This window comes from Natator depressus, chromosome 17 (genome assembly GCF_965152275.1).
Source record: "Natator depressus isolate rNatDep1 chromosome 17, rNatDep2.hap1, whole genome shotgun sequence".
In the NCBI taxonomy this organism is placed as follows: Eukaryota; Metazoa; Chordata; order Testudines; family Cheloniidae; genus Natator; species Natator depressus.
Genome location: NC_134250.1, coordinates 1,977,466 through 2,002,831, shown reverse-complemented (window position 1 = coordinate 2,002,831; position 25,366 = coordinate 1,977,466). Strand labels below are relative to the sequence as shown.

The following is a 25,366-nucleotide window of genomic DNA, read 5'->3' as shown; positions in this document are numbered from 1 at the left end:
GGGGAGACAAGATTGTGGAGAAAGGGATGTCTCCATGCTGAGTCTGTAAGTGAACAGTATGTGGCCCACGTCAAGATGGTGGCTCTTAACCAAGAGAGCCCGGATTGCAGGCCTCCAGACTGGAGCACTGGGAGAAGACCCGATCCCAGTTTGACCCCCGGGGGTTTTGGGGTGGCAAAAGGGCACGGGCCGCATAAACGTTTCCACATGCGGCATGCAAGTGCTATTGACCACCCCCGACCTAAGGGAGGGCGTGAAACTGGAGTTGTCACGGAGTCCCCGGGTGATGCTCTGGAACCGCTCCCTACGAAGCCAGGCAGGACTCTGGGGAAGTCTCCTATCTGTGAGCAGCCTGTCTGCAGGACACACAGCTCACACAGCTTCCACCTTCCTGGGTCTGACCTCGGAGCATTCAGCCTCCTCTGCCCCTGCATGCACTTCCCATAGCGAGTCCACCCAGGCGGGGTCCTGGGGAAGCCAGAGGGTCCTGCCCCCCAACTCCACAGTCAGACATGACTCTCAGCCAGCCAGTAAAACAAGGTTTATTAGATGACAGGAACATGGTCTAAAACAGAGCTTGTAGGTGCAGAGAATAGGACCCCTCAGCTGGGTCCATTTTGGGGGGCAGTGAGCCAGACAACCACGTCTGCCCTTCACTCCACATCCCCAGCTAGCCCCAGGCTGAAACTCCCTCCAGCCCCTCCTCTCAGCTTTGTCCCTTTCTGGGGCCAGGAGGTCACCGGATTCCTTTGTTCTCCAACCCTTTAGCTCTCACCTTGCAGGGGGGAAGGGCCCTGGCCATCAGTTGCCAGGAAACAGGGTGTTGGCCATTCTCTATATCCAGACCCCTGCACCCACCTGCCCTCTAGGGCTCTGCAGTGATCATACACCCTTATCCCACCCCCTAGATACTTAAGAACTGCATAGGGGAAACTGAGGCACTCCCACACTATTCAGAGGAAACATTAAGAACAGTCCCGCTTCGTCACACTGCCCTCAGCCGGACACCCAGGGCGAGGCCGGGCTGTCCCCATGCAGGACCTGGCCACGTGTCCCTGCAGCCAGGCATAGCAGGCCCAGCCGCAACCTGCCTGGTCCATGGGGCTGTGTCCAGGCTGGGGCTGTGACACAGCAGGGAGTGTTGACCTGGGAACGTGGCAGGGGCGTTTCACTGGGGATGGGAGACCTGAGAGCCCGTAACCTGAGCCAGGAGGGGGACGGGGAGGTAGCCTGGGAATGTGGACAAAGGCTGCAGGGGAGAGCCTGCTGGGGGGGTTTAGTTTCAGTTTGGTGCTGGGTGGAGGAACTCAGGGAACCCCAGGGCTGGGGTCTAAGCTCCCTGCCCCCCAGAAGGACTTGGCTGAGGGGTCTTGGTGGTACCCAAAGCTCTGTTTTAGACTGTGTTCCTATTGTCCAATAAACCTTCCATTTTACTGGCTGGCTGAGAGTCACGGTGAATCCCAGGAAGAGGGGTGCAGGCCCCAGACTCCCCCACACTCCATGACAGGGGCCCTGAGCCCGTGCAAAGGCCCCGGCCTCACGTGATCGCTTGGAAACAAATGGGGCGGGCTGGGCGCACGGCGCCATAAAGCCAGCCCTGCACTAATGCGCTTTCATTAAGTGGGAGCGATCTAATGATAATAAAATGGCACATTTAACATTAAAACATTTCACTTGCCCCCTAAGCGAGTGTGTCGCTCCCGCTCACACAGCTCCATCTTCATGAGCCTGACAACGCCGTGATGAGCTTGGGCTGAGTGGCGTCCCTGCACAGCGAGCGCGGGGGCACCAGCCACGTCGCTCCTGCTGAGGAGGCCGTTTCGTGTGTGGGGCCAGGTGGGGGGCAGCTCAGGCTCCCTTCCAGGGCGAGCTTGGGCCAGCTCCATGGAGGAGGCACCTTGCACCCAGGGCTCGCTGCGGGCTGGGCATGGAGCGAAGTGGGGCCAAGGTGGGTGTTAGGGTCTCATGGTGCCATCGGTCGATCTCCGAGTGAGCCAGGGACCCCCCCACCCGTCTGCCAACCTTCACCCAGCGTGGTGGGGCTTGTTCAACTTGCTGGGGCCCAGGGAGCCCCCAGGCCCCTCCACGCTGGCCGCGGGTGAGAGAGAGAGCTGGCACACGGTGGCTGGCTTGCCAGGTGTTTATTGGTTGGAACAGGAGCGGGGAGCCCCGTGTTCCCCTTGTCTTGGGGCTGTGTGTGCCCAGCGTGGGGGGATGCTGAGACCCAAACAAACAGGGGAACAGAGCCCGGGCCGAGGGGGTGACCCCCGTGCTCAGCTCGAGCGTCCGGGCTCAGCCAGAGCTTGGGGCCAGTGACGCTGGTAGCAGAAGCCCCTGGGCCCGGCGCAGGGCAGGCTACAGGGCAGCGGGGGGCAGGGCTGGGAAGCGGCGGATGCCAAACGGCTCCATGGTGTAGGACGGCTCCTCCCCCACACTGAGCTGGCACAGGAGCTTCCCGACCACCGGCGCCAGCTTGAACCCGTGGCCTGCGTGGGCAGAAGTGCAGAGACTCCAGTCAGCTGGGAACAGGAACGGCCGCCCCGAGAGCGAGCCCTGTGCCGCGGGCACTGCCCATGCTCACCTGCCCCCGGGGGCTGGCATGGGGCTCAGCCACCCCCCACTCCCCACCCCAGCCAGTGTCCCTGGGAGCGCCCGGGGGGCCCTGCAGCTGGGGGAGGGGGGTCTGCACCACACCTGTCCCCGTGGGGTGGGACCAGCACTGGGGCAGGGCTGAGCAGTGGCAGCAGATTGAACGGGGCCTAGGGATGGGGCAGGGGGACTGCTGGGCCGTCCCAGCCCTATGGGGAACACCCCGGTCCTAGGCAGCCGTCCCCGGCGCTGCTTTGGCACTGGGAGCAGGTGCTGAGCCCCTGCCCGGCTTACCCGAGACCCCCCCCCACATCCTGCCCCGCTCCTGCTTACCCGAGACGCCCCCCGCATCCTGCCCTGCTTACCCAAGACCCCCCCCCGCTCCTGCTTACCCGAGACGCCCCCCGCATCCTGCCCCGCTCCTGCTTACCCAAGACCCGCCCTGCTCCTGCTTACCCGAGACGGCCCCTGCATCCTGCCCCGCTCCTTCTTACCTGAGAACCCCCCTGCCGCCCCACCCCCACTTACCTGAGAACCCCGCCCCAATGACGATGTTGCTGAACTTGGGGTGCCGATCCAGAACGAAGTCTTCATCTGGGGTGTTCTGTGGGGAGCCAGTGCGTGTGTCAAGGAGGGGAGAGCCTCACCAATTCACAGTCCCCAGGGTGGGCAAGGGGGACACTGGTGCCCTGGCTCCTTTCGGAGTGGGGAGGGTCTGGGAGCACCCGAGTGACTTTGGGGGCCATCACCTGGCCTGTTCATCACCACCCATGTGGGGCATGAACTGGGAGCAGGTGTCTAAGCAGAGGCCAGGCTGCTGGGGAGCCAGGACTCCTGGGTTCTAGCCCTGGCCCTGGCAGGGACGTAGGGGCTAGCAGGTTGGGGGGACAGGGGGAGTTGGGAGCCAGGACTCCTGGGTTCTGGTCCTAGCTCCAGGCAGGGGTGCCCATTTGAGCTGGCAGGCCCGGGGAGGGGAGGGGAGTTCTCAGGCCAGGTCTCCCAGCTGCCCCTCACCGTGTACATGCAGTGCTCCACCACGGCCGGCTCCGGCACCAGGCCTGGCAGGTACTTGCTGACGAAGTCCTGGAGCACCTGGATGTCAGGCAGGCCTGAGGCCTCGGGCGGCCGGTCGCGCTCTTCAGGGTCTGCCGGGCTGCCAGAGTGATAGCAGATCTGGGGCGGTTTGAGGAGGGAGGGTCAGGCCAGCCCTGCTCCTTCCCAGCCAGCCCCCGCCGAGCACCCCTGGGCTCCCGCCCACCGCCCCAGCCCCCAGGCTCCCTCCCCCCGGAGCTCTGCTCTTGCCCCCACCCCCCGCAAGGGCAGGGTTGGCAAAGCCCAGGGCTGCATCAGGCCGGGAAGCGCCCATATCTTGCCTGCCCCCCAACAAAGTGTGTGGAGGTGCGTGCCGGGGGTGTGTGTGCGTGTATGTACATGTGTGTGTCTGTGTGTGTGTGCGGGTGCGCAAGCTGGGCCACCCTCCCTGCTGCCCCATCTCACCTTCACCAGCCCTGGGTACTCGTTGGAGGGCAGCCCATAGATGTGATGGGGGTCGCAGATGGCCAGGAAGCAGGGGAAGCGCGCGGAGACCCCGTAAGCCCCGGGGACCTTCTCCTTCCAGTAGCAGACATTGATACGCAGCGTCTGCAGGGCAGGGCGCACATGGATCAGTCCACTCCTCCCTGCCGGGCAAGTCCGGGGGCTGGGGGGGATGCGGGCGAGAGGGATGTGGCTCCCTTGGGGGTGGGGGCTGGCAGTGCAGTGAGCGGGGTGCGGGGCCGGCCAGACCCACTACCAAGCGCTGAGCACCGGCAGCAGAGCTGGCAGGCAGGGTGGGAGGCCAGGTCTCCTCCTGGCTGGTGCCTGGCGCCCTGTGCCCCTATGCCTACCCTGACCCAGCTGAGCTCCTAGGCCAGTGCCGCCCCGGTGCCACGTCTCAGAGCAGCTCCAGGCGGCGACTGCAGGGCTCTGACCAACCACACAGCGACGCCCGGGAAGGTGCGCTCGCTCCTCCCAGCCCTGTCTGCACAGGCATGGAGCCCTCAGGCGTGCGCAGGGACACGGAGCCCCACGTGCACTGCCAGGCATGCGCAGGGACACGGAGCCCCACGTGCACTGCCAGGTGTGTGCAGGGACATGGAGCCCCATGTGCACTGCCAGGCGTGCGCAGGGACACAGAGCCAGGCACGTGCACTGCCAGGCGTGCGCAGGGACACGGAGCCCCACGTGCACTGCCAGGTGTGTGCAGGGACATGGAGCCCCACGTGCACTGCCAGGCGTGCGCAGGGACACGGAGCCCCACGTGCACTGCCAGGCGTGCGCAGGGACACGGAGCCAGGCACGTGCACTGCCAGGCGTGCGCAGGGACACGGAGCCCCACGTGCACTGCCAGGCGTGCGCAGGGACACGGAGCCAGGCATGTGCACTGCCAGGCGTGCGCAGGGACACGGAGCCAGGCACGTGCACTGCCAGGTGTGTGCAGGGACATGGAGCCCCACGTGCACTGCCAGGCGTGCGCAGGGACATGGAGCCCCACGTGCACTGCCAGGCGTGCGCAGGGACACGGAGCCAGGCACGTGCACTGCCAGGCGTGCGCAGGGACACGGAGCCCCACGTGCACTGCCAGGCGTGAGCCGGGGAGGGACATGCGTGCGTGAGCCAGTGGTGGAAGTGAGCTGTGCATTCTGGGTTACAATCCTGTGCTCGCGCTGGCACTGCCCCACGTCCCCCTGGCACAGCCGGAGCCAGCCCTTACCTGGAGAGGCAGCTGCAGGCCCAGCGGGGCCAGAAGCTTATTGGCCCAGGGGCCGGCTGTAATCACCAGACTCTTGGCTCGGTACACCCCTCCGCTGGTTGTCACGGTAACCACGACCCCCGGCTGGATGTCAGTCACCTGCTCGCTGTCGCGCAGGGCTCCCCCGCACCGCCGGAACCCGTCCTGGGGAGGGAGCCCGCTCAGCCTGGGGCCGGGGGAGCAACGCCGGCTGGGCCCAGCCCCAGGGGTCGAGAGGTGCAGCTTGGTGCTCAGCCCCTGCACAGTGGGTGGGAGCCTGGCCAGGGACCCCTCATTCCTGGGGCCAGAAGTGTGCTGAGGCCCCACCCAGGCTGCTGGCTGGCCATGGCCTTGCAGAGATGGTGCAGAGGGCACATGCCAGCCCCTGGCGAGCCACCCCCAGGGAGCATGCCGGGGATGACAAACGCCAGGCCAAGCTACGCAGCTCTGGGCACCACATGGCAGCACCCACGGGCGTGGCTGAGAGCTGCAGGGGCAGAGCACTAGGCGTTCCCCGCCGGTGCAGGGACTCCAGCTGAGCCCCATTCCGTGTCTGGGGCAAGCGTGGCTGTTGGCCCAGCCGGAGCTGTCCCGGGGGTTGCAGGGCCTGGAGGCGATGCTGTCAGTACCCCCATCTCCTGGGGCCAAGCCCCCGGCCCCCGGCCGGAGAGAAGCCACGCGCCCCAGGCCCAGCCCGGTACCTGAACAGCGCGCAGTGCCCTGTCCGCGTAGAGGACCCCTGCCGTGCGGTCCGACACGCCCGCCTCCCCGCAGTAGGGCTGGATGCCGGGGAAGCGCCCGTGCAGCGACTCCGCGGTGAACAGCTCGCTGGGGATGCGGTGCCGTGCCAAGGACTGGCAGAAGCGCTGGAACTCGGGGTTGGTGTTGGCTGCCAGAACCAGCAGCCCCGTCTGCCTGCGGAGATGGGCCCGGGGAACAGAGCGTTACGGCACTGGGCAGTCGCTGCCCACGTCCCGGCCAGCTCCGGCCCACGTGGGCGTGCCACTGGGTGCCACGAGCCCTCTCGGCCCTGCCTGGCCCAGCCCAGCTCCGGCAGTCTGGGCCGCGGAGCCAGAGAGCGGGGCGGCGACTTGCACAGGGGCCCCCAGCAGGTGGGTGGCAGGGCAGGGGACGGAACCCAGGCTCCGGGTCCTGCCCACGCCGCCAGGGAAGCTGACTGCAGAGACAGCGCTGTCCATGTTCCAGCATCGCGGGGCTTGTGGGCAGGCTGCCACCCCTGCGGGCGGCTGTGGTTCGAAACCAAGGGTCAGGGGCCAAGGGGCCGGGCCGTGACAGTGCCAAGCGGCACCCACCGGGAGCTGCCTGAGCCACCATCGTCAGAGCAAGTGAGGGGGGAACCTGCAGGGCCCAGCTGCTAGCTGGGGGAGCCGGGGCTGGAGTAGCAGGGGGATGAGGGCACTGGCAGAGCTGGGGGGGCCATGTTGGTAGCTGGGGGGGGTGTTGAGACTGCAGCAGGTCATCCCGTGGCCACGCAGGGAGCCTGGCCTGGATCCCTCCCGTCACTAAAGGCCACGGGGGCGATTCCCGCCCTTCCCGGCGGCTGGGCAGTGCCGATTCCTGCCCCCAGCAGGTTGGGGCGGGGCGGGAACCGCAGCTGCTGCTGCCCCAACAAGAGACTGGGTCTGAGTCTCTCCCCTGGGCCACGCCATCAGGGGAGATCCCTGAGCACTGCCAGCCCACGGGACAGCCCAGCCCCTGTGAGGGGAACAGGCAGGGTCCTGTGGGGCGAGGCCAAAGGATCTGGGAGTCAGTCAGCCGGGGACGGCGGAAGGGGCCTTTCTGTCGGGCTCCCGCCTAACGAGATTGATAGCTCCATTAGCTCTGACCCTGGCGAGATGGGGAATCGTTTATATGCTTATTTCCTTAATGGCTCATCCTTTATAGAGTCAGATAAATTACCGGGAGTCCGTCTCGCCTGCCATGCGGCCTGCTGCCTTGGGAACCAGCCCGCGACCGCGGTGCTGGGTGCCCCCAGGGCAGGCTGGAGCAAGGGCAAGGGGTGGGCGGACCGTGGGCGGCCCCGCGAGTCGCTGCCCCAAACGCTCGTCCTGGACAGAGTACAAAGCCTGGCTTGGAGCCCAGGGAGACTGAGTCTGGGGCTCCCAGGCTGATGGCTAGTGGGCTGCCACCGCACCTGTCTGCGGCGAGCGCTTCTGGAGTCTGTGTGGGGTGCAGGGCTGCGGGTCGGGAGTGAGGGACACCGGCAGAACAGGGGTAATGGGGTCGTGTCACAGAGTCCCCGGGCGATGCTCTGGAACTGCTCCCCACGAAGCTAGTCGGGACTCTGGGGAAGTCTCCTATCTGTGAGCAGACTGTCTGCAGGACACACAGCTCACACAACTTCCACCTTCCTGGGTCTGACCTCGGAGCACTCAGCATCCTCTGCCCCTCCGTGCGCTTCCCCCAGCGAGTCTGCCCAGGCAGGGCTCCTGGGGAAGCCAGAGGGTCCTGCCCCCCAACTCCGCAGTCAGACGGGACTCTCAGCCAGCCAGGAAAACAGAGGTTCATTAGACGACAGGAACATGGTCTAACACAGAGCTTGTAGGTGCAGAGAACCGGACCCCTCAGCTGGGTCCATTTTGGGGGGCAGTGAGCCAGACAACCCCGTCTGCCCTTCACTCCATGTCCCCAGCCAGCCCCAAACTGAAACTCCCCCCAGCCCCTCCTCCTCTGGGCTTTGTCCCTTTCCCGGGCCAGGAGGGCACCTGATTCCTTTGTTCTCCAACCCTTTAGCTCTCACCTTGCAGGGGGGAAGCGCCCAGGCCATCAGTTGCCAGGAAACAGGGTGTCGGCCATTCTCTGTGTCCAGACCCCTGCACACACCTGCCCTCTAGGGCTCTGCAATGATCGTACACCTTATCCCATCACCTAGATACTTAAGAACTGCCTAGGGGAAATTGAGGCACCCCCACAATATTCAGAGGAAACATTAAGAACAGTCCCACTTCGTCACATCTCTCCCCCCTTTGAGATCGAACTGAGCAGGGTCACTTTAGCCATTGACCTGGGGAAGTTCAAAGCCACCAACGTTCCCATGGATGCCCCAGCATCTCTCCCATTCCTTGCTGGGAGTTACACCAGGCCCTTCCAGTTTCACGCCCTCCCTTAGGTCGGGGGTGGTCGATAGCACTCACAGGCTGCATGTGGGAAGGTTTATGCAGCCCGTGCCCTTTTGCCACCCCAAAACCCCAGGGGGTCAAACTGGGATTGGGTCTTCTCCCCAACAAGCTGGCCAAACACAGCCACTTGGTTACAGGACTGTTTAACTTTCTTAACAGCTTTCACTTCATCTGAGACCTTCTCAAAGCTATCCCCACTAGGTCTTTCAACAGGAAAGTCAGTGGATCCATTCACAGCAGAAAATTTCTGGCTGTTAGGAACTGAAACTTTCTGGATTAAATCACTTTCACACCCTTCAGTTGCAGTAAACTGCTTGCAAACACTCCATGAGGATTCCTTTCCCCAGGGGCTTTTCTATGCAACAATTCACCCCTCACAGAAATTCTGCCCTTACCCTCTTTACCTAGGGCTTGCTCTAGAGGAACACTTTCCTGAGCAACAGCAGACTCTTTCTGGGTCTCCCTTACATCAGAATTACCTCTGGCCCATCTGGCGGATTCCTACACCGTCCCCTTTCAGGCAAACTGACAGACTTCCTAGATGAAAGGTCAGAGGCATTCTCCTTCCCTTTGCCACACACAAGTTCAGGAATCTTTTCCTTCTTGTTACAGGTTTCCACACCCTCAGTAAGTAACACAATCACACACCTTCATCCTCTCCTTGTGCCCTGGCTAGGATCTCACCCTGATCAGACAGAGTTGCTCCACCCTTTCCCAACAACACACTAGCAACAGGCAAAATACAAGCACCAGAATTGTCTGGTCTCTGGGATTTTACATAGACCCTAACTGGATGAGACCTAGTTACAGGGCCATTCTCCCGAGCAGACCCAAACTTAGGACCCTTCCCTTCCTGGGCTTTAGCTGAATCCAGAAGAAACTCAGAGAACTGCATTACCCTCAACCGTCACAGGCTGAAAGGCCCCTTCTGTCTGCTCCACAGACAAAGAAAAGCTGGACACACTTTCTCCTTTACCAGACACACAGCTTGGGATCTCACAAGCACACAAGGCTGTTCACAGACAACTGCTTGGAGATCAGGGTAGCTCCCTCCACAGGCAAGTCAATACCCCTGACAGACACAGGCACGTTTCCTTCACTCTCACAATTCTCCACCCAGGGACACTCACCTTCCCCTCTCCTCGCCTTCCCACCCTGCTGACTGGACAAAGCCATCAGCTCACAAGGCTGCCTAGGCTCATCCAGACTTTCCTTACCAAGCACCTTGCCACTCCCAACAGATCCCCTCCCCTGCCTGTGTCTCCCCCCACTCAGCTGGGGTCTCAGCTCCCCCTGTGCTCAGTGCTGCCCTTGCTGTCCCAGTGGAGTAGGCAGGGAGCTTGCTGCTTTCCTCACAGCATCAGAGCCAGCGTGAGCCCCTTCTCCGGTGTGCAAGGGGGGCGGGGAGCATCTCTCTGTCCCATCCAGGCCCAGGGGTCTGGTTTCAGGCAGGCAGGTAGCCTGAGCCTAGCAGCTCCTCCCCACGGCCAGCCAGGTCATCTGCATTTTCACTGACCATTTCCCTCTCCACCGATTGGTTCCCTGGATTCAAATTCAAACCCTTGGCAGTTACCGGAGCAGGGCCTGGATCCTGCCCCAAAGAGACACAGTCACCCCACAACAGGGTCTCACAGCTGGTGTCCTGGAGAACCCCAACGACCAGCCAGCCCCACCCCTCCTGGGTCTGCACAGGGATCTGGGCCATAGGGAGGGCGAGGGGCTTCATCCTTGGGACCCTCACACAGCCCCTCAGTATCTGAGGCTGCACCACCCAGGCCTGACAACAGTTCTCTCTGTCCCAGGATCTCGCCACCCCAGGAATGTCTCCCCATTGACCATCACCTTCCGCTCCCACTGGGGGTCCGAGGGGCCTGGCCCCAGGAAACTCCACACAGACATATAGGTTGGGGTCAGGAGTGGGAGCCTGTCCACCTCCCCACCCACCTGGCTGACGGAGTCTATGGCCTTGGGACCAGCAAGGGAGCTGGAAAAAGGCTAATGTAGTGCCAATCTTTAAAAAAGGGAAGAAGGAGGATCCTGGGAACTACAGGCCAGTCAGCCTCACCTCAGTCCCTGGAAAAATCATGGAGCAGGTCCTCAAAGAATCAATCCTGAAGCACTTACATGAGAGGAAAGTGATCAGGAACAGTCAGCATGGATTCACCAAGGGAAGGTCATGCCTGACTAATCTAATCGCCTTTTATGATGAGATTACTGGTTCTGTGGATGAAGGGAAAGCAGTGGATGTATTGTTTCTTGACTTTAGCAAAGCTTTTGACACGGTCTCCCACAGTATTCTTGTCAGCAAGTTAAGGAAGTATGGGCTAGATGAATGCACTATAAGGTGGGTAGAAAGCTGGCTAGATTGTCGGGCTCAACGGGTAGTGATAAATGGCTCCATGTCTAGTTGGCAGCCGGTGTCAAGTGGAGTGCCCCAGGGGTCGGTCCTGGGGCCGGTTTTGTTCAATATCTTCATAAATGATCTGGAGGATGGTGTGGATTGCACTCTCAGCAAATTTGCAGATGATACTAAACTGGGAGGAGTGGTAGATACGCTGGAGGGGAGGGATAGGATACAGAAGGACCTAGACAAATTGGAGGATTGGGCCAAAAGAAATCTGATGAGGTTCAATAAGGATAAGTGCAGGGTCCTGCACTTAGGATGGAAGAATCCAATGCACCGCTACAGACTAGGGACCGAATGGCTAGGCAGCAGTTCTGCGGAAAAGGACCTAGGGGTGACAGTGGACGAGAAGCTGGATATGAGTCAACAGTGTGCCCTTGTTGCCAAGAAGGCCAATGGCATTTTGGGATGTATAAGTAGGGGCATAGCGAGCAGATCGAGGGATGTGATCGTTCCCCTCTATTCGACACTGGTGAGGCCTCATCTGGAGTACTGTGTCCAGTTTTGGGCCCCACACTACAAGAAGGATGTGGATAAATTGGAGAGAGTCCAGCGAAGGGCAACAAAAATGATTAGGGGTCTAGAGCACATGACTTATGAAGAGAGGCTGAGGGAGCTGGGATTGTTTAGTCTGCAGAAGAGAAGAATGAGGGGGGATTTGATAGCTGCTTTCAACTACCTGAAAGGGGGTTCCAAAGAGGATGGCTCTAGACTGTTCTCAATGGTAGCAGATGACAGAACGAGGAGTAATGGTCTCAAGTTGCAGTGGGAGAGGTTTAGATTGGATATTAGGAAAAACTTTTTCACTAAGAGGGTGGTGAAACACTGGAATGCGTTACCTAGGGAGGTGGTAGAATCTCCTTCCTTAGAGGTTTTTAAGGTCAGGCTTGACAAAGCCCTGGCTGGGATGATTTAACTGGGAATTGGTCCTGCTTCGAGCAGGGGGTTGGACTAGATGACCTTCTGGGGTCCCTTCCAACCCTGATATTCTATGATTCTATGACACTGGGGCTTTTCCACAGGGTCCCCCTGGTTCAAATCACCAGCCTGCTCAAAGGCAGTGAGGTGGGCATCCACATCCCCCCCTCCTTAACCAGGGGCAGCAATTTAGTCTCGAGGTTCCCTGTGGAACTGGCCCCCCGGGGTCTATCCCCACTCACCCCGGGAGGTCCCCTAGGCCTCTCCGCTCCCCCACCGCCAGTTCATGCTGCTGCTGCTGCTTCTGCAGCTCTTTCTCGGGCTCTCGCTGTCTCTCACAGTCCTCTTGCTCTCTCGGACTCAGCTCCAATCCATCCATCTCCAATCCCCCGATGGGGAACCCAATCGTGAAGACCCCCATCTGGTCGGGGACAGGAGTCTTGGGGGTGCCTGGCTCCGACTCCAGCTGCTCCCAGATCCTGCTATAGCCCCAGTTGGGGTCAGGAATCTGTTCCTTAGAGCGGTCATCCTCCTCCAGCTGCACGATGAACTGTGCTTTGGTGAACTTTCCAATGCTCAACCCTCTCTTTCTGCACAGGGTTACGATGTCCTTCTTAAGGAGACGGTGACAGGCTGTGACGATGTGACGCAGCAGGGAGGGGGGAGTGTTGACCTGGGAATGTGCCCTGGGGACGGGAGACCTGAGAGCCTGTCACCTGAGCCAGGAGGGGGAGGGGGAGGTAACACCTCTGCCCAGGAATGTGGACGGAGGCTGCAGCAGGGAACCTGCTCGGTGGGTTTAGTTTCAGTTTGGGGCTGGGTGGAGGAACACAGGGAACCCCAGGGCTGGGGTCTAAGCTCCCTGCTCCCCCAGAAGGACTTCACTGAGGGGTCCTGGGTGTACCCACAAGCTCTGTTTTGGACTGTGTTCCTGTTGTCCAATAAACCTTCTGTTTTACTGGCTGGCTGAGAGTCTCAGTGAATCCCAGGAAGAGGGGTGCAGGGCCTGGACTCCCCCACACTCCGTGACAACTGGTGGCAGCGGTGGGATCTACTGCACCCCGTGAACGGCGCTTCCTGCAGTAAGTGACTGGGGAACAGTAAAACGAAGGGGGATTGACGGGGACCAGGCGTGCTGAAGATTCAGAGAGAGACGGTTTCAGGGGGCGGTTAACCCCTGGGAGTGTGTGACCAGAGAGAAGGACTTTTGCAGTAACAGGGTCCCCCGGGGGATTGCAGCGAGCGGTCCCAGGGGCGGAGGAGTCTGCAGCTCGACCCTGGCAAAGAGGTGGTGACCTCAAGAAGGACTGGCACACTAGGGGCTTTTCCTGGAAACCGTGGACAGCTGCCCGGCCTGCGAGTGGCCAGCCGGGAGATGTACGCTAAACGCCTTAAGAGCGACCTGGTGGAGCTGTGCAGGCAGAGGGGGCTGCGCGTCGGGAGGTCCACCAAGGAACAGCTGATTGCCCAGCTGGAGGAGAGGGATCGCTTGGATGACCCGATCCCTGTCCCTGAGGGAAGCCGCCCGGCGGACGCAGCGTGGGCCCTGGGGCCTGACCAGGCTGGGAGGGGTCAGACTGCTGCCCAGGACACCCCGAGACCCTTCCTACCTATGCCTGGGGGAGGGGTTGTGGGAAGCCCAGCGAATACCGAGGGTCCCCTGACCCCAGCAGCCAGCAGGGGATCCTCCCAGCGGAGCTCCCCATCCCTGGAGCGGATGCGGCTGGAATGGGAGAGGGAGAGGAAAATGAGGGAGCTGGAGGATCATGAAAAACAACGTCAACATGAGGAGAAACAACGTCAACATGAGCAGGAGGAGAAGGAGAAACAACGTCAACATGAGCAGGAGGAGAAGGAGAGGGAGCGTCAGGAGAAGGAGAGGGAGCGTCAGGAGAAGGAGAGGGAACGTCAACATGAGCAGCAGGAGAAGGAGAAACAAAGACAGCATGAACTGGAGCTGGCCAGGCTGAGGAGCAGTGGGGCCCCGGCTGCGGTGAGTGAGGGGGGACCCAAGACTGCAAGGAGCTTTGATAAGTGCTTCCTGGCCCAGCGGAAGGAGGGGGAGGACATAGATAGCTTCCTGACGGCCTTTGAGAATGCCTGCGAGCTGCACAGGGTTGACCCTGCAGACAGGCTCCAGTTCCTCACCCCCTTACTGGACCCCAAAGCCGTGGAGGTCTACAGCCGGATGACAGGGGCAGAGGCAGGGGACTATGAACTGTTCAAAGAGGCCCTGCTCCGTGAGTTTGGGCTGACCCCCGAGATGTACCGGAGAAGGTTCCGGGGTCAGCGTAAAACGCCTGAGGTCACCTACCTACAACTGGTCAACAGGATGCAGGGATATGCCCGCAAGTGGACAGCGGGGGCCCAAACTAAAGAGGACCTGCTTGACCTGTTTGTACTGGAGCACCTGTATGAACAGTGCCCTTCCGACCTGAGGCTGTGGCTGGTGGACAAAAAGCTTGCGAACCCCCAGCATGCAGGGCAGCTGGCCGACGAGTTTGTGAACAGTCGGTCAGGGGGTAGCCGGGAGGAGTCCCAAAAGAACAGGCCCCCCCCGATGCAGAGAGAGAGTCACCATGGGGCCTCCCAGCGGGGAAATAGGGAGAACCCCCTCCAAAGGGGAACGCCTGGTGTCGGGCCCCTCCGACCCGTTCGAGGGGACCAACGTGACCTGAGCTGCTATCACTGTGGCCAGAGAGGCCACGTACGGGCCCAGTGCCCCGGGCTCAGGGACAAACTGAGCAGACCCAACCTACCCAGGGTTAACTGGGTAGGGACTCAGCTGGACGAGGGGCAGGCGACCCAGGAAAGGGGGGCTACCAGTTTGCCACCTGCTCAGGAGGGAAGAGTACCCCCAGCCAGCCCCGCCAGAGGGCTGGAGGCTCTGGACTCAGGGTGCTCGGTTTACAGGGTGGGTGCGGGGCTGTCCCTCCGGAGAGAGTGCCTTGTTCCCCTGGAGGTGGATGGGAGGAAGGTCAATGGATACTGGGATACGGGCGCGGAGGTGACACTGGCCCGGCCCGAGGTGGTGGCCCCAGATCGGGTGGTGCCCAACACCTACCTGACCCTGACGGGGGTGGGCGGGACCCCATTTAAGGTGCCCGTGGCAAGGGTACACCTGAAATGGGGGACCAAGGAGGGCCCCAAGGATGTGGGGGTACACCACCATTTGCCCACTGAAGTTTTGATGGGGGGAGACCTAGAGGACTGGCCAAGCGACCCCCAGACCGCCCTGGTTGTGACCCGTAGCCAGAGCCGGCGAGGGGCACTGCGACCTGACCCTGGGGAGGGTACCACACTGGAGGCGCGAGACCCTACTCGGGTGGGGAGGGAGCGCCGAGGGGCACGGCTCAGAGAGGCTGCGGCCTCAGACCTGGCCACGGAGGGGGAACCGGGCCCCATCCCTTCCCCAGCCGCTGAGTTCCAGGCCGAGTTGAGGAAAGATCCCTCCTTGCAGAAGCTCAGGGACCTGGCCGACCTCAGTGAGGGACGGACCATGAGGAGAGGCTGCCAGGAGAGGTTCCTGTGGGAGAAGGGGTTCCTGTACCGAGAATGGGCTCCCCCAGGGGAAGGGGAGTCCTGTGGGGTCAGGAGGCAGCTGGTGGTCCCCCAGAAGTACCGCCGCAAGCTCCTGTCCCTGGCCCATGACATCCCCCTCGCAGGGCACCAGGGAATCCGGCGCACCCGGCAGAGGTTGCTACAGAACTTTTACTGGCCCGTGGTCTTTACCACCGTCCGGCAGTATTGCCGATCCTGTGACCCCTGTCAGAGGGTGGGGAAGGCCCGGGACAAGGGGAAAGCGGCGTTGAGACCTTTGCCCATCATAGAGGAGCCTTTCCAGAAGGTGGCCATGGACATCGTGGGGCCTCTCAGCAAGACGACCCGGTCGGGGAAGAAATACATTCTGGTGGTGGTAGATTTCGCCACCCGCTACCCCGAGGCAGTGCCCTTAGCTTCCATTGAAGCAGACACCGTGGCAGATGCGCTCCTGACCATTTTCAGCCGAGTGGGGTTCCCCAGGGAAGTCTTGACAGACCAAGGCTCCAACTTCATGTCGGCCCTGCTCCGGTGCTTGTGGGAGAAATGTGGGGTCCGGCATGACTGGGCCTCAGCGTATCACCCCCAGTCCAATGGGCTGGTGGAGAGGTTTAACGGGACGCTAAAGATGATGCTGAAAACCTTTATGAACCAGCACCCGCAGGATTGGGACAAGTACTTACCTCACCTGCTGTTCGCGTACAGGGAGGTGCCCCAGGAGTCTACCGGATTTTCGCCTTTCGAACTGTTATATGGAAGGAGGGTGAGGGGCCCCCTGGACCTGATGAGAGACGAGTGGGAGGGGAAGGCCTCTCCCGATGGAGAGTCAGTGGTGGAGTATGTCCTGACCTTCCGAGAGAGACTGGCTGAACTCATGGGCCTGGCCAGGGAGAATCTGGCCAGAGCCCAGAGGAAGCAGAAGGTCTGGTATGACCGCACGGCGCGGGCCCGTGCCTACGCCACCGGGGATCAGGTGATGGTTCTCATCCCCGTGAGAAAGAACAAACTACAGGCCGCCTGGGAGGGCCCGTTCAAGGTCGTCAAGCAGCTCAATGAGGTAAACTATGTGGTGGAGCTGTCGAACCGGGCCCACCACCGCCGGGTGTACCATGTGAATATGATGAAGCCATATTATGCCAGGGGGAATGTGGTGTTAGCTGTGTGTGGTCAGTGGGAGGAGCAGGGAGATGACCCTTTAGTAGATCTATTCCCTGGGACCAGAGCTGGTTCCCCCCTGGAAACAATCCCCCTCTCGGATCAGCTCACCCCTGCCCAGCAAGCTGAGGTCAGGGGGGTGCTGCATCCGTACCGACAGCTGTTTTCCAACCAGCCTGGATGCACTAATCTGACTGTCCACCGGGTGCAGACAGGGTCGCACCCGCCGATAAGATGCTCCCCCTTCCGAGTCACAGGGAAAACTGCTCAGGACCTGGAAAGAGAGGTCCGGGACATGCTGGCTTTGGGGGTGATCCAGCCATCGGCCAGCCCTTGGGCCTCGCCGGTGGTGCTGGTCCCCAAAAAGGATGGGTCAGTCCGGTTCTGTGTGGACTATCGGAAGCTCAATGCCATCACTGTATCGGATGCCTACCCCATGCCCAGGCCGGACGAGCTCCTAGACAAGCTGGGAGGAGCTCGGTACCTTACCACCATGGACCTTACAAAGGGCTACTGGCAGGTGCCGCTGGATGCAGATGCCCGGCTGAAATCGGCCTTTATCACCCCTCTGGGGCTCTATGAGTTTCTGACCCTGCCTTTCGGCCTCAAGGGAGCGCCGGCCACCTTCCAGCGCCTGGTGGACCAGCTCCTGAGGGGGATGGAGAGTTTTGCCGTGGCGTATATTGACGACATCTGTGTCTTTAGCCAGACCTGGGAGGACCACGTGTCCCAGGTTAGACAAGTGCTGGACCGACTCCAGGGGGCTGGGCTGACTGTCAAAGCGGAGAAGTGCAAGGTGGGGATGGCTGAAGTATCTTACCTGGGCCATCGGGTGGGGAGCGGCCGCCTAAAGCCAGAACCGGCCAAGGTGGAGGTGATCAGAGACTGGCCCGCTCCCCACACCAAAAAGCAGGTCCAAGCCTTTATTGGGAGGGCAGGATACTACCGAAGATTTGTGCCCCACTTTAGCGCCATAGCCACCCCCATCACTGAGCTATGCAAGAAGGGGAAGCCAGACAAGGTGGTCTGGACCGAGCAGTGCCAGGAGGCTTTCCGGGCGCTGAAGGAGGCTCTGGTCAGTGGCCCAGTTCTAGCAAACCCAGACTTTGACAAGCCCTTTGTGGTGTTCACCGACGCCTCCGACACGGGACTGGGGGCGGTGTTAATGCAGGAGGATGAAAAGGGGGAGAGACACCCCATCGTGTACCTGAGCAAGAAGTTGCTACCCCGGGAGCAACACTACGCGGCCATCGAGAAGGAGTGCCTGGCCATGGTGTGGGCCCTCAAGAAACTAGAGCCCTATCTCTTCGGGCGACACTTCACCGTGTACACCGACCACTCTCCCCTGACCTGGCTGCACCAGATGAAAGGAGCCAACGCCAAGCTCCTGAGGTGGAGCCTGCTCCTGCAGGATTACGACATGGATGTGGTCCATGTGAAGGGAAGTGCCAACCTGATAGCGGATGCGCTGTCCCGGAGAGGGGGCCCCGAACTTCCCCAGGTCACTGGTCACAGTGACCCCGCTCAGTTCAGTCTCGAAGGGGGGAGAGATGTGACGATGTGACGCAGCAGGGAGGGCGGAGTGTTGACCTGGGAATGTGCCCTGGGGACGGGAGACCTGAGAGCCTGTCACCTGAGCCAGGAGGGGGAGGGGGAGGTAACACCTCTGCCCAGGAATGTGGACGGAGGCTGCAGCAGGGAACCTGCTCGGTGGGTTTAGTTTCAGTTTGGGGCTGGGTGGAGGAACACAGGGAACCCCAGGGCTGGGGTCTAAGCTCCCTGCTCCCCCAGAAGGACTTCACTGAGGGGTCCTGGGTGTACCCACAAGCTCTGTTTTGGACTGTGTTCCTGTTGTCCAATAAACCTTCGGTTTTACTGGCTGGCTGAGAGTCTCAGTGAATCCCAGGAAGAGGGGTGCAGGGCCTGGACTCCCCCACACTCCGTGACACAGGCCATCACTCCGCTCTTCCCAAGTTGTTGTGGACTCACAGGCCTGTGTGCTCTCAGCTCCCCACGGTTTCCAGGGAGAACCCCTAGTGTGCCAGCCCTTCTTGAGGTCACCACCTCTTTGCCAGGGTCGAGCTGCAGACTCCTCCGCCCCTGGGACTGCTCGCTGCAATCCCAAGGGGAACCCTGTTACTGCAAAGGTCCTTCTCTCTCCCAGGGCCAAGCCGCAGGCTCCTCCGCCCCTGAGACTGCTCATCACAGTCCCCAAGGGGACCCCATTACTGCACAGTCCTTCTCGCTGGTCACACACTCCCAGGGGTTAACCGCTCCCCGAAACCGCTCCTCTCTGAGCCTTCAGCACGCCTGGTCCTCGTCAATCCCCCTTTGTTTTATTGCTCCCCAGTCACTTACTGCAGGAAGCACCATCCAAGGGGTGCAGTACATCCCACCGCTGCCACCAGTTGTCACGGAGTCCCTGGGCGATGCTCTGGAACTGCTCCCCATGAAGCCAGGCAGGACTCTGGGGATGTCTCCTTTCTGTGAGCAGACTGTCTTCAGGACACACAGCTCACACGGCTTCCACCTTCCTGGGTCTGGCCTCGGAGCATTCAGCATCCTCTGCCCCTCCATGCGCTTCCCCCAGCGAGTCCGCCAGGAGGGGTCCTGGGGAAGCCAGAGGGTCCTGCACCCCAACTCCGCAGTCAGACGGGACTCTCAGCCAGCCAGTAAAACAGAGGTTTATTAGGTGACAGGAACATGGTCTAAAACAGAGCTTGCAGGTGCAGAGAACAGGACCCCTCAGCTGGGTCCATTTTGGGGGGCAGTGAGCCAGACAACCACGTCTGCACTTCACTCCATGTCTCCAGCCAGCCCCAAACTGAAACTCCCTCCAGCCCCTCCTCCTCTGGGCTTTGTTCCTTTCCCAGGCCAGAAGGTCACCGGATTCCTTTGTTCTCCAACCCTTTAGTTCTCACCTTGCAGGGGGGAAGGGCCCAGGCCATCAGTTGCCAGGAAACAGGGTGTCGGCCATTCTCTGTGTCCAGACCCCTGCACACACCTGCCCTCTAGGGCTCTGCAAGGATCATACACCCTTACCCCACCACCTAGAGACTTAAGAACTGCCTAGGGGAAACTGAGGCACCCCCACACTATTCAGAAGAAACATTAAGAACAGTCCCACTTCGTCACAGGTGATCCGGGTCTGGACTGGCAGGAGTGCTGTAGATCACGTGATCGCAGCCCCTGGGAGCAGTCAGTTTGTGCGGTGACATCAGCAGGGCACCTGTGCTCCCTTGTGGGGTATGTCCCAGTTCTCCATGAGTTTGCCCTGTGCTGGGGGGGCGGGGGGGCTGTCTGTAGGAGGAGGGGAGCCCAGGGTCAGGTGGGCAGTGTTGCTGCATGCTGTTCAGTGGCTGTCATGTCCCATCCCAGAGGTGGCTGCGGGTGGCTGGCAAAGTCTAAAGCCAGGGCATGCGGGAGCTGATAATTCAAGGCGACCGGACATCCCTGAGCTTCGGGCTGCTCAGCCCCTGACCTGAGCCCCAGGAACAGGCCTCACTGGCCCCCCTGCTGCAGGTTATTTCCTCCACTGGGCCAGGCCAGGGTCTGGCTGAATCACCCGCTTCCTGGGGCACGAGCTGCGGCTCTGCCAGGCTGGGAGTCCACAGGCTTGTCCAGCAGACCTGCCCCCGGCCTCCCCCCCAAGCTCCGCCGGCACAGGGGCACCTGGGCCAGGGACTGCCCTGGCTACACAATGCCTAAGGAAGGCCAAGACACGTGGGGCTGGAGGGTGTGAAGGGGACAGAAGGGGGTGCTGGGATGAGTGGGGGGGGCCAGAGAGGGGGCCTCGCTGTGAGCCCTAGGGGTACTGCGAGAGCCTCCCGGGGCTGGCCGGAGGGGCTGCCCTTGGCCTCACTGCTGTGCCCAGCATGGGTCTGCCCTAGACAGCAGGCTTTGGCTGCTGGCTGCCCCCTGCCCCACATCCTGGCCGCTCGGGGCCTGTCTCTCCAGCACAGGTGTGCTGGGGGTGGGGTTTATGGCTCCACCCCAGGCCAGGTGGGAGTGCAGCCACTCTGGCAAGGCCCTACTCAGCACCTAGCGGAGCAGACCCCTTCCTGAGCAGGTGAGTGGGGGGCTGAGCGCGGTGTGTCCTGGTGCAAGCCCGTGGGTCCTGGGGTTCCTGCAGGGCTCTGCTGGCCCTGGGCTTGAGAGCTCCTGTGGGCTGGAGCCGAGCCCTGCAGCCCAGCCCTGGGCCATGCTGGCTGGCTCCTGGGGGCAGGCTCTGGGACTGGGACACACTCCCCGAATGCTGAGGCTCCTGCGGCTCTGCCCCAGGGATTTCCCTGGCTGCAGTGGGGGCTCTGCATGCTGGCATGTGGGGGAAGGGGTTTCTGAACCGCTGGCAGCCCCGTGCCAATGTTCACAGGTGGGCTGCCACCTCCCTCCTGGGCTCTCCGTCCATCCCCAGCCCCTACCAGTCCCCTGGCCTGTGGGGCCGTGGCCCAGAAGGAGGGGGTGGGGGGCAGCCTCACCTCTCTGACGGCAGCTGAGCAGTCAGCCAAGGACCGGGGATGGATGGAAGTTGATCATTTGTTTCCCGCTATCTGTTAACATGGCCTAGCATGGGGCTGCTGCTGGGCTCCCCCTCTGGGAGGGGGTCCCGCCATGACCCCTCCAGTGTTCAGCTCCCCAGCGTCACCTGGGGGAGGCTCATGGGGGCTGCTGGCAATGTGTAAACAGGGGTCTGGAGCCGAAGCCAGGCTTGTACAGGGGAGTAAGGAGCTGTAGGCTCTGTCCTAGGGGAGCACTTCTGAGCCCCGGGAGCCGGCTGGGCCCAGGCAGGGCACCGTCCCGTTCAGAGCACGTGGCCAGTAGCAGCGTGGTACCACTCCCGGGAGATCCGTGGCTGCTCGGGTTCAGGCAGGTACCGGAGCCGTGCGGGCCTGGTGGAGCCGCGAGACCCTCGTGCACTTAGCCAGCCTGCGTCCGGGTGGCACCGCCAATCGGGATTGCTTGGCTTGGCCCCGGCGCCGCCTGTTTGTTGCGATCGGCCAAAGGACACAGGGTCGCGCTGTCTGGGGCCCAGGCCAGGGGGGCTTGTTATCGCTCAGACATGGCGGCTGGTGGCTCGTGCTCAGTGCCAGGGACTTCGCCCCTTCTGCTGCTCTTCGCTGGGCCCCTTTGCGCTCGCTGGTCTGCAACGGGGCCGGGCCCATCCCTGCTCCTGGATCTTGGCTGGACGCCGTCCTGTGTCTCCCACACCCGGCTCCCTTCCCTGTGCTGACAGCAGCCGAAGCCTGGAGGGGTTACTAGCCTCTCCTCTTGGCCGGGGTGGCCTGCACTCGGCATGCCTCGGGCGGGCTGGCACAGAACCTCGCATCTCTTTCCCATTGTGCTCGTGGGCCAGGCCCAAGGCTGCCGGGGGGGGGGACTGGTCTTGGGCGGGGTTCAATCTGCACCCACCAACCGGCTGTAACTGCGGTGCAGGCCCCGCAGCGAACGGAGACGCTGCTGAATCTCCGGGGTGGTAAAATCCTGCCCCGCCCTAACGTGGGGCTGAGCCACTCTGGCAACAACCCCTTAATGCTCCGCTTGGTTCCAAAGGGGTCCCTGGTGTCGGCTACTCAGGGGCAGCCGGGGCCCTTCCTTTCCATTGATTGCAATGTCTGGCCAGAGAGCCTGGGGGTGAGTAACCCGGCTGGGCACCGGGGGCCAGGGCCTGTGGTTGGCTGCCCTTTCCCCAGGCTCCCATACCAGGCTGGTGGCCCTGTCGGCCGGGGCCTGGCGTGCGTGGTGCTAAGGGTGGGCCGTGGGGCCAGCTGGCCTGGCATCGGCCCGGCTGCTGTTCGGCTGGGGCCCAGCAGCGCCAATAACCGCTGAGCGGGGCAGCCGGGGCCCTGTGCCTCCCGGCCCCTCAGTTCCGAGGTGTCGGGGCTGAATTGTCTCCAGCAGCTCCCCTTGCCAGGGAGCCGAGTCCCCGGCAGGCAGCACCCCCTCCCCCTCACGGCACCTCACCTGTACAGCTGGGTGCCAGCCTCAGCTTCCAGCTGCTCCCATAGGCCGTAGCTTTCTGCCATCATCTGCGTGTAGTGCTCCTGGGCGTAGGCGTGGCGGATTATCCGGCTCTGGCCATGGGAGCTGCCTCGGGAGTGAGGCAGGGGGAACTGCCAGGACAGGAGGGGCAAAGGGAAGGTTCGTTGGGGATCCCGGCCTGCTGTGGGGATGCTGGTTCCCTCTCCCTGCCCTGTCTGCAGTGCTGCCCGGGTGCACGCGCTTCGGGCACACGCCCCTGGGCTGGGGCAGGGCACCTTGGACATCTGAGGGCAGCCACCTCCTGGAGCTGTGCTCTCTCCCCATGCTGCAGGGGAGGCTGGGGGCAGCAGCCAGGCGTGGTGGGCAGAGGTACCTGGACTAATGGTGCACCTTCCCCTCTCTTTGCCATCGCTTCCTGAGGGTCTGGGTTCCAGCTGCTCTCTGCCCTGGCTGTGGGGCACCCCCTGGGCACAGCTGGGCCACACGACCCTGCCTGGCTGGTGCGATTGCTCGGGGGGGCTGCGAGGGCGAGGGCTGCCTGGGTGCTGCCCGCTCCGCGGGGAATGCAGTGATTCGTCCCAGCACCTCTGGCCAGTGCTGAGCCAGGCGGGGTCCTAGGTGCCAGGTGGGGTCATCTTGCCACTCCAGTCACTGATCTCTATGGCAGGTCCCCCGTGTGGAACGTCACACAGCGCCAGCCGCTGCTCTCTCGGATGGCAAGTGCTCGCTACTGACAGCCCCTGGCGTATGGGGGGCTCTGCCCCCGAAGGGCTGTCGGGGGGCGGGTGAGGGCGTGGCAGCTCTGTGCCAAGCGGGCGGCCGTGTCGCAGCGGCTGGTGGATGTTGCGGTGGGTGGCCCGGGCTCCCGGGGGCTCCAGGAGAGGTGGTGGGGCATGTTGCTGCGTGGGGAGTGGCGGGGGTGTTGGGGTGGAGACTCCAGGCTGCATGGGCAGGAGGGGGGGCATCATCACGCTCTGTCACCGTGGGGAGGGGAGGGGTGTTTAGCTCAGCCGTGGGGCGAGGCCGCTCTGGGGTGCGTGTGCAAGGCGCACGACGGCTGGGAGGATCGTGTGTTGCACCAGGAGCAGACCAGCCAGGCCACGCTGCTTCTCCCTGCAACTTGGGGAGTCGCTGAGAGCTGCTCACGGGGATGTTCCCGGCAGGATCCGAGCCCAGGGGGTCGGGGGTGTTGGGAGAGCCGGCTCTGTGCCTGGCCCAGCGGGCAGCCCTGGGCTCTTGGGACAGCTGTGTGCAGTGGGAACGGAGCCACGTCTGCCTGGGGGCAAGGCGGGCATGCGGCAAGCGGTTCCTGGCTGCCAGGCTGTAACTGGGCCTTGGAGGAGGCCCCGCGTGCCTCCCAGCTGCAGGGGCCCCGCCTGGAGGGGGGCGCAGGGGCTTAGCTCCCCGCCGCGCTGGGGGCTGGGCTGGAGCCTGCGGTGGAGCAGTGCTGTGCAGAGCTTGTGTCTGGGACAAGGCCCATCCTGCCAGCCAGCTGTCGCCAGGCAGAGCCCGGGTGTCTGCGGGGTCCCGGTGCATGGCTGCCGGAGGGCGTGTTCTGGCTCGCTCCTGTGTGCACCCAGGGCTGCGGCAGGAGCCTGCGGGGCTGTGTCTGGCCTGCAGTCCTCCCCGGAGTGGCGCGTTGGGGGGGGGGGTACCTGTTCCAGCAGGAGGGTGTCTCTGCCCCGCTTGGCCAGGTGGTAAGCAGTGAAGGACCCCTGGATCCCGGCCCCCACCACGATGGTGTCGTAGAGGGAGCTGTGGGGCTCGCCCGCAGCTGCCATCTTCAGCCCTTCTCCCGTTGCAGGGGCCTGGGACCTGAGCCAGGAGCAAAGTTCAGTCAGGTGGGGAGCTGTGTGGAGCTGACTTCCAGGCCTGCCTCCAGCAGCCAGCGCCAGTCCTTGGGGCTTCCTGGCTCCTTGGCATGTGCCCCAGCTGGCTGGTCTGGGCCCCCGGCTGCTTCCCCCTGCCCCGGAGCCTGGAGCAGCCCAGCCCAGCCCTGGGGGAGGCATAAAGTGCACTGGGCATTTCCCACCCACCCCATCCCTGACCAGGGCATCATGTGGCCTCTGCCAGGCCTGTCCTGCCAGGGACTGTCCCCGGGCACTGCTCGGCTGCTGGAACCCACGGGACTCCTGCCTCCTTCACAGCCATGCCATGCAAATAGCTCTGGCCCCAGCCCAGCGAGCTCAGTCCCTGGGGCACCATCTGCAAGGGCAGGGCGGTTCCTGTCACCCTAGGGAGGGAATCCCTGGGAGCAAGGTGGGGAGAACTGGGCAAGTTTCCCTCGTGCACTGCTCTACCCTGCCCGTCGATCCTGACCCGCAGCCCCCGTCCCAGTCTTGAGTTCCCCAGAGCTCTGCCAGTGCCCCCAATCCCGACCCACAGCCCCCTGTCCCAGCCCTGAGGTCCCCCCAGCGCTACCCTGCCCCTCAATCCCGACCCGCAGTCCCGTCCCAGCCCTGAGTTCCCCCCAGCTCTACCCTGCCCCTCAATCCCGACCTGCAGTCCCCTGCTAGTCCAGCCTGAGCCTTCTTACTCTTAACTCTACCCGTGGCTGATTACTTTCCCTGCAGCTCCCAACCGAGGGCCCGTCTGCGCCGCACTCAGCGTGCGGCCGCAGCTCGGCTGGGCAGACCTGTGCTAGCTTGTGGCTGGCTCTGTGAGTAAAAGGAGCGGGCATGACGTGGTGGCCAGGGCTGTGCACACCTGCTGCAGCCCTGGGTACATCCCCACGTGGCTGGTCTGCCCTCTGTGACGAAGTGGGACTGTTCTTCATGTTTCCTCGGAATACTGTAGGGGTGCCTCAGTTTCCCCTATGCATTTCTTAAGTCTCTAGGTGGTGGGATAAGGGGGTGTAATATTGCAGAGCAA

General features: G+C 62.5%; 1 protein-coding gene across 1 annotated transcript; it reads right to left on the bottom strand.

The window, feature by feature from the left end:
- Positions 1 to 1,969: 1,969 nt before the first annotated feature.
- On the bottom strand, positions 1,970 to 24,310 carry PIPOX (pipecolic acid and sarcosine oxidase). Its single transcript, XM_074974724.1, has 8 exons — positions 24,151 to 24,310; positions 22,478 to 22,626; positions 6,061 to 6,274; positions 5,342 to 5,524; positions 4,087 to 4,230; positions 3,604 to 3,762; positions 3,118 to 3,193; positions 1,970 to 2,486 (listed from the first exon to the last, which is right to left on the bottom strand). Exons 1-8 carry the CDS (start codon positions 24,274 to 24,276, stop codon positions 2,356 to 2,358), a joined length of 1,182 nt encoding a protein of 393 aa, XP_074830825.1. The 5' UTR covers positions 24,277 to 24,310; the 3' UTR covers positions 1,970 to 2,355.
- Between the last annotated feature and the right edge of the window lie 1,056 nt (positions 24,311 to 25,366).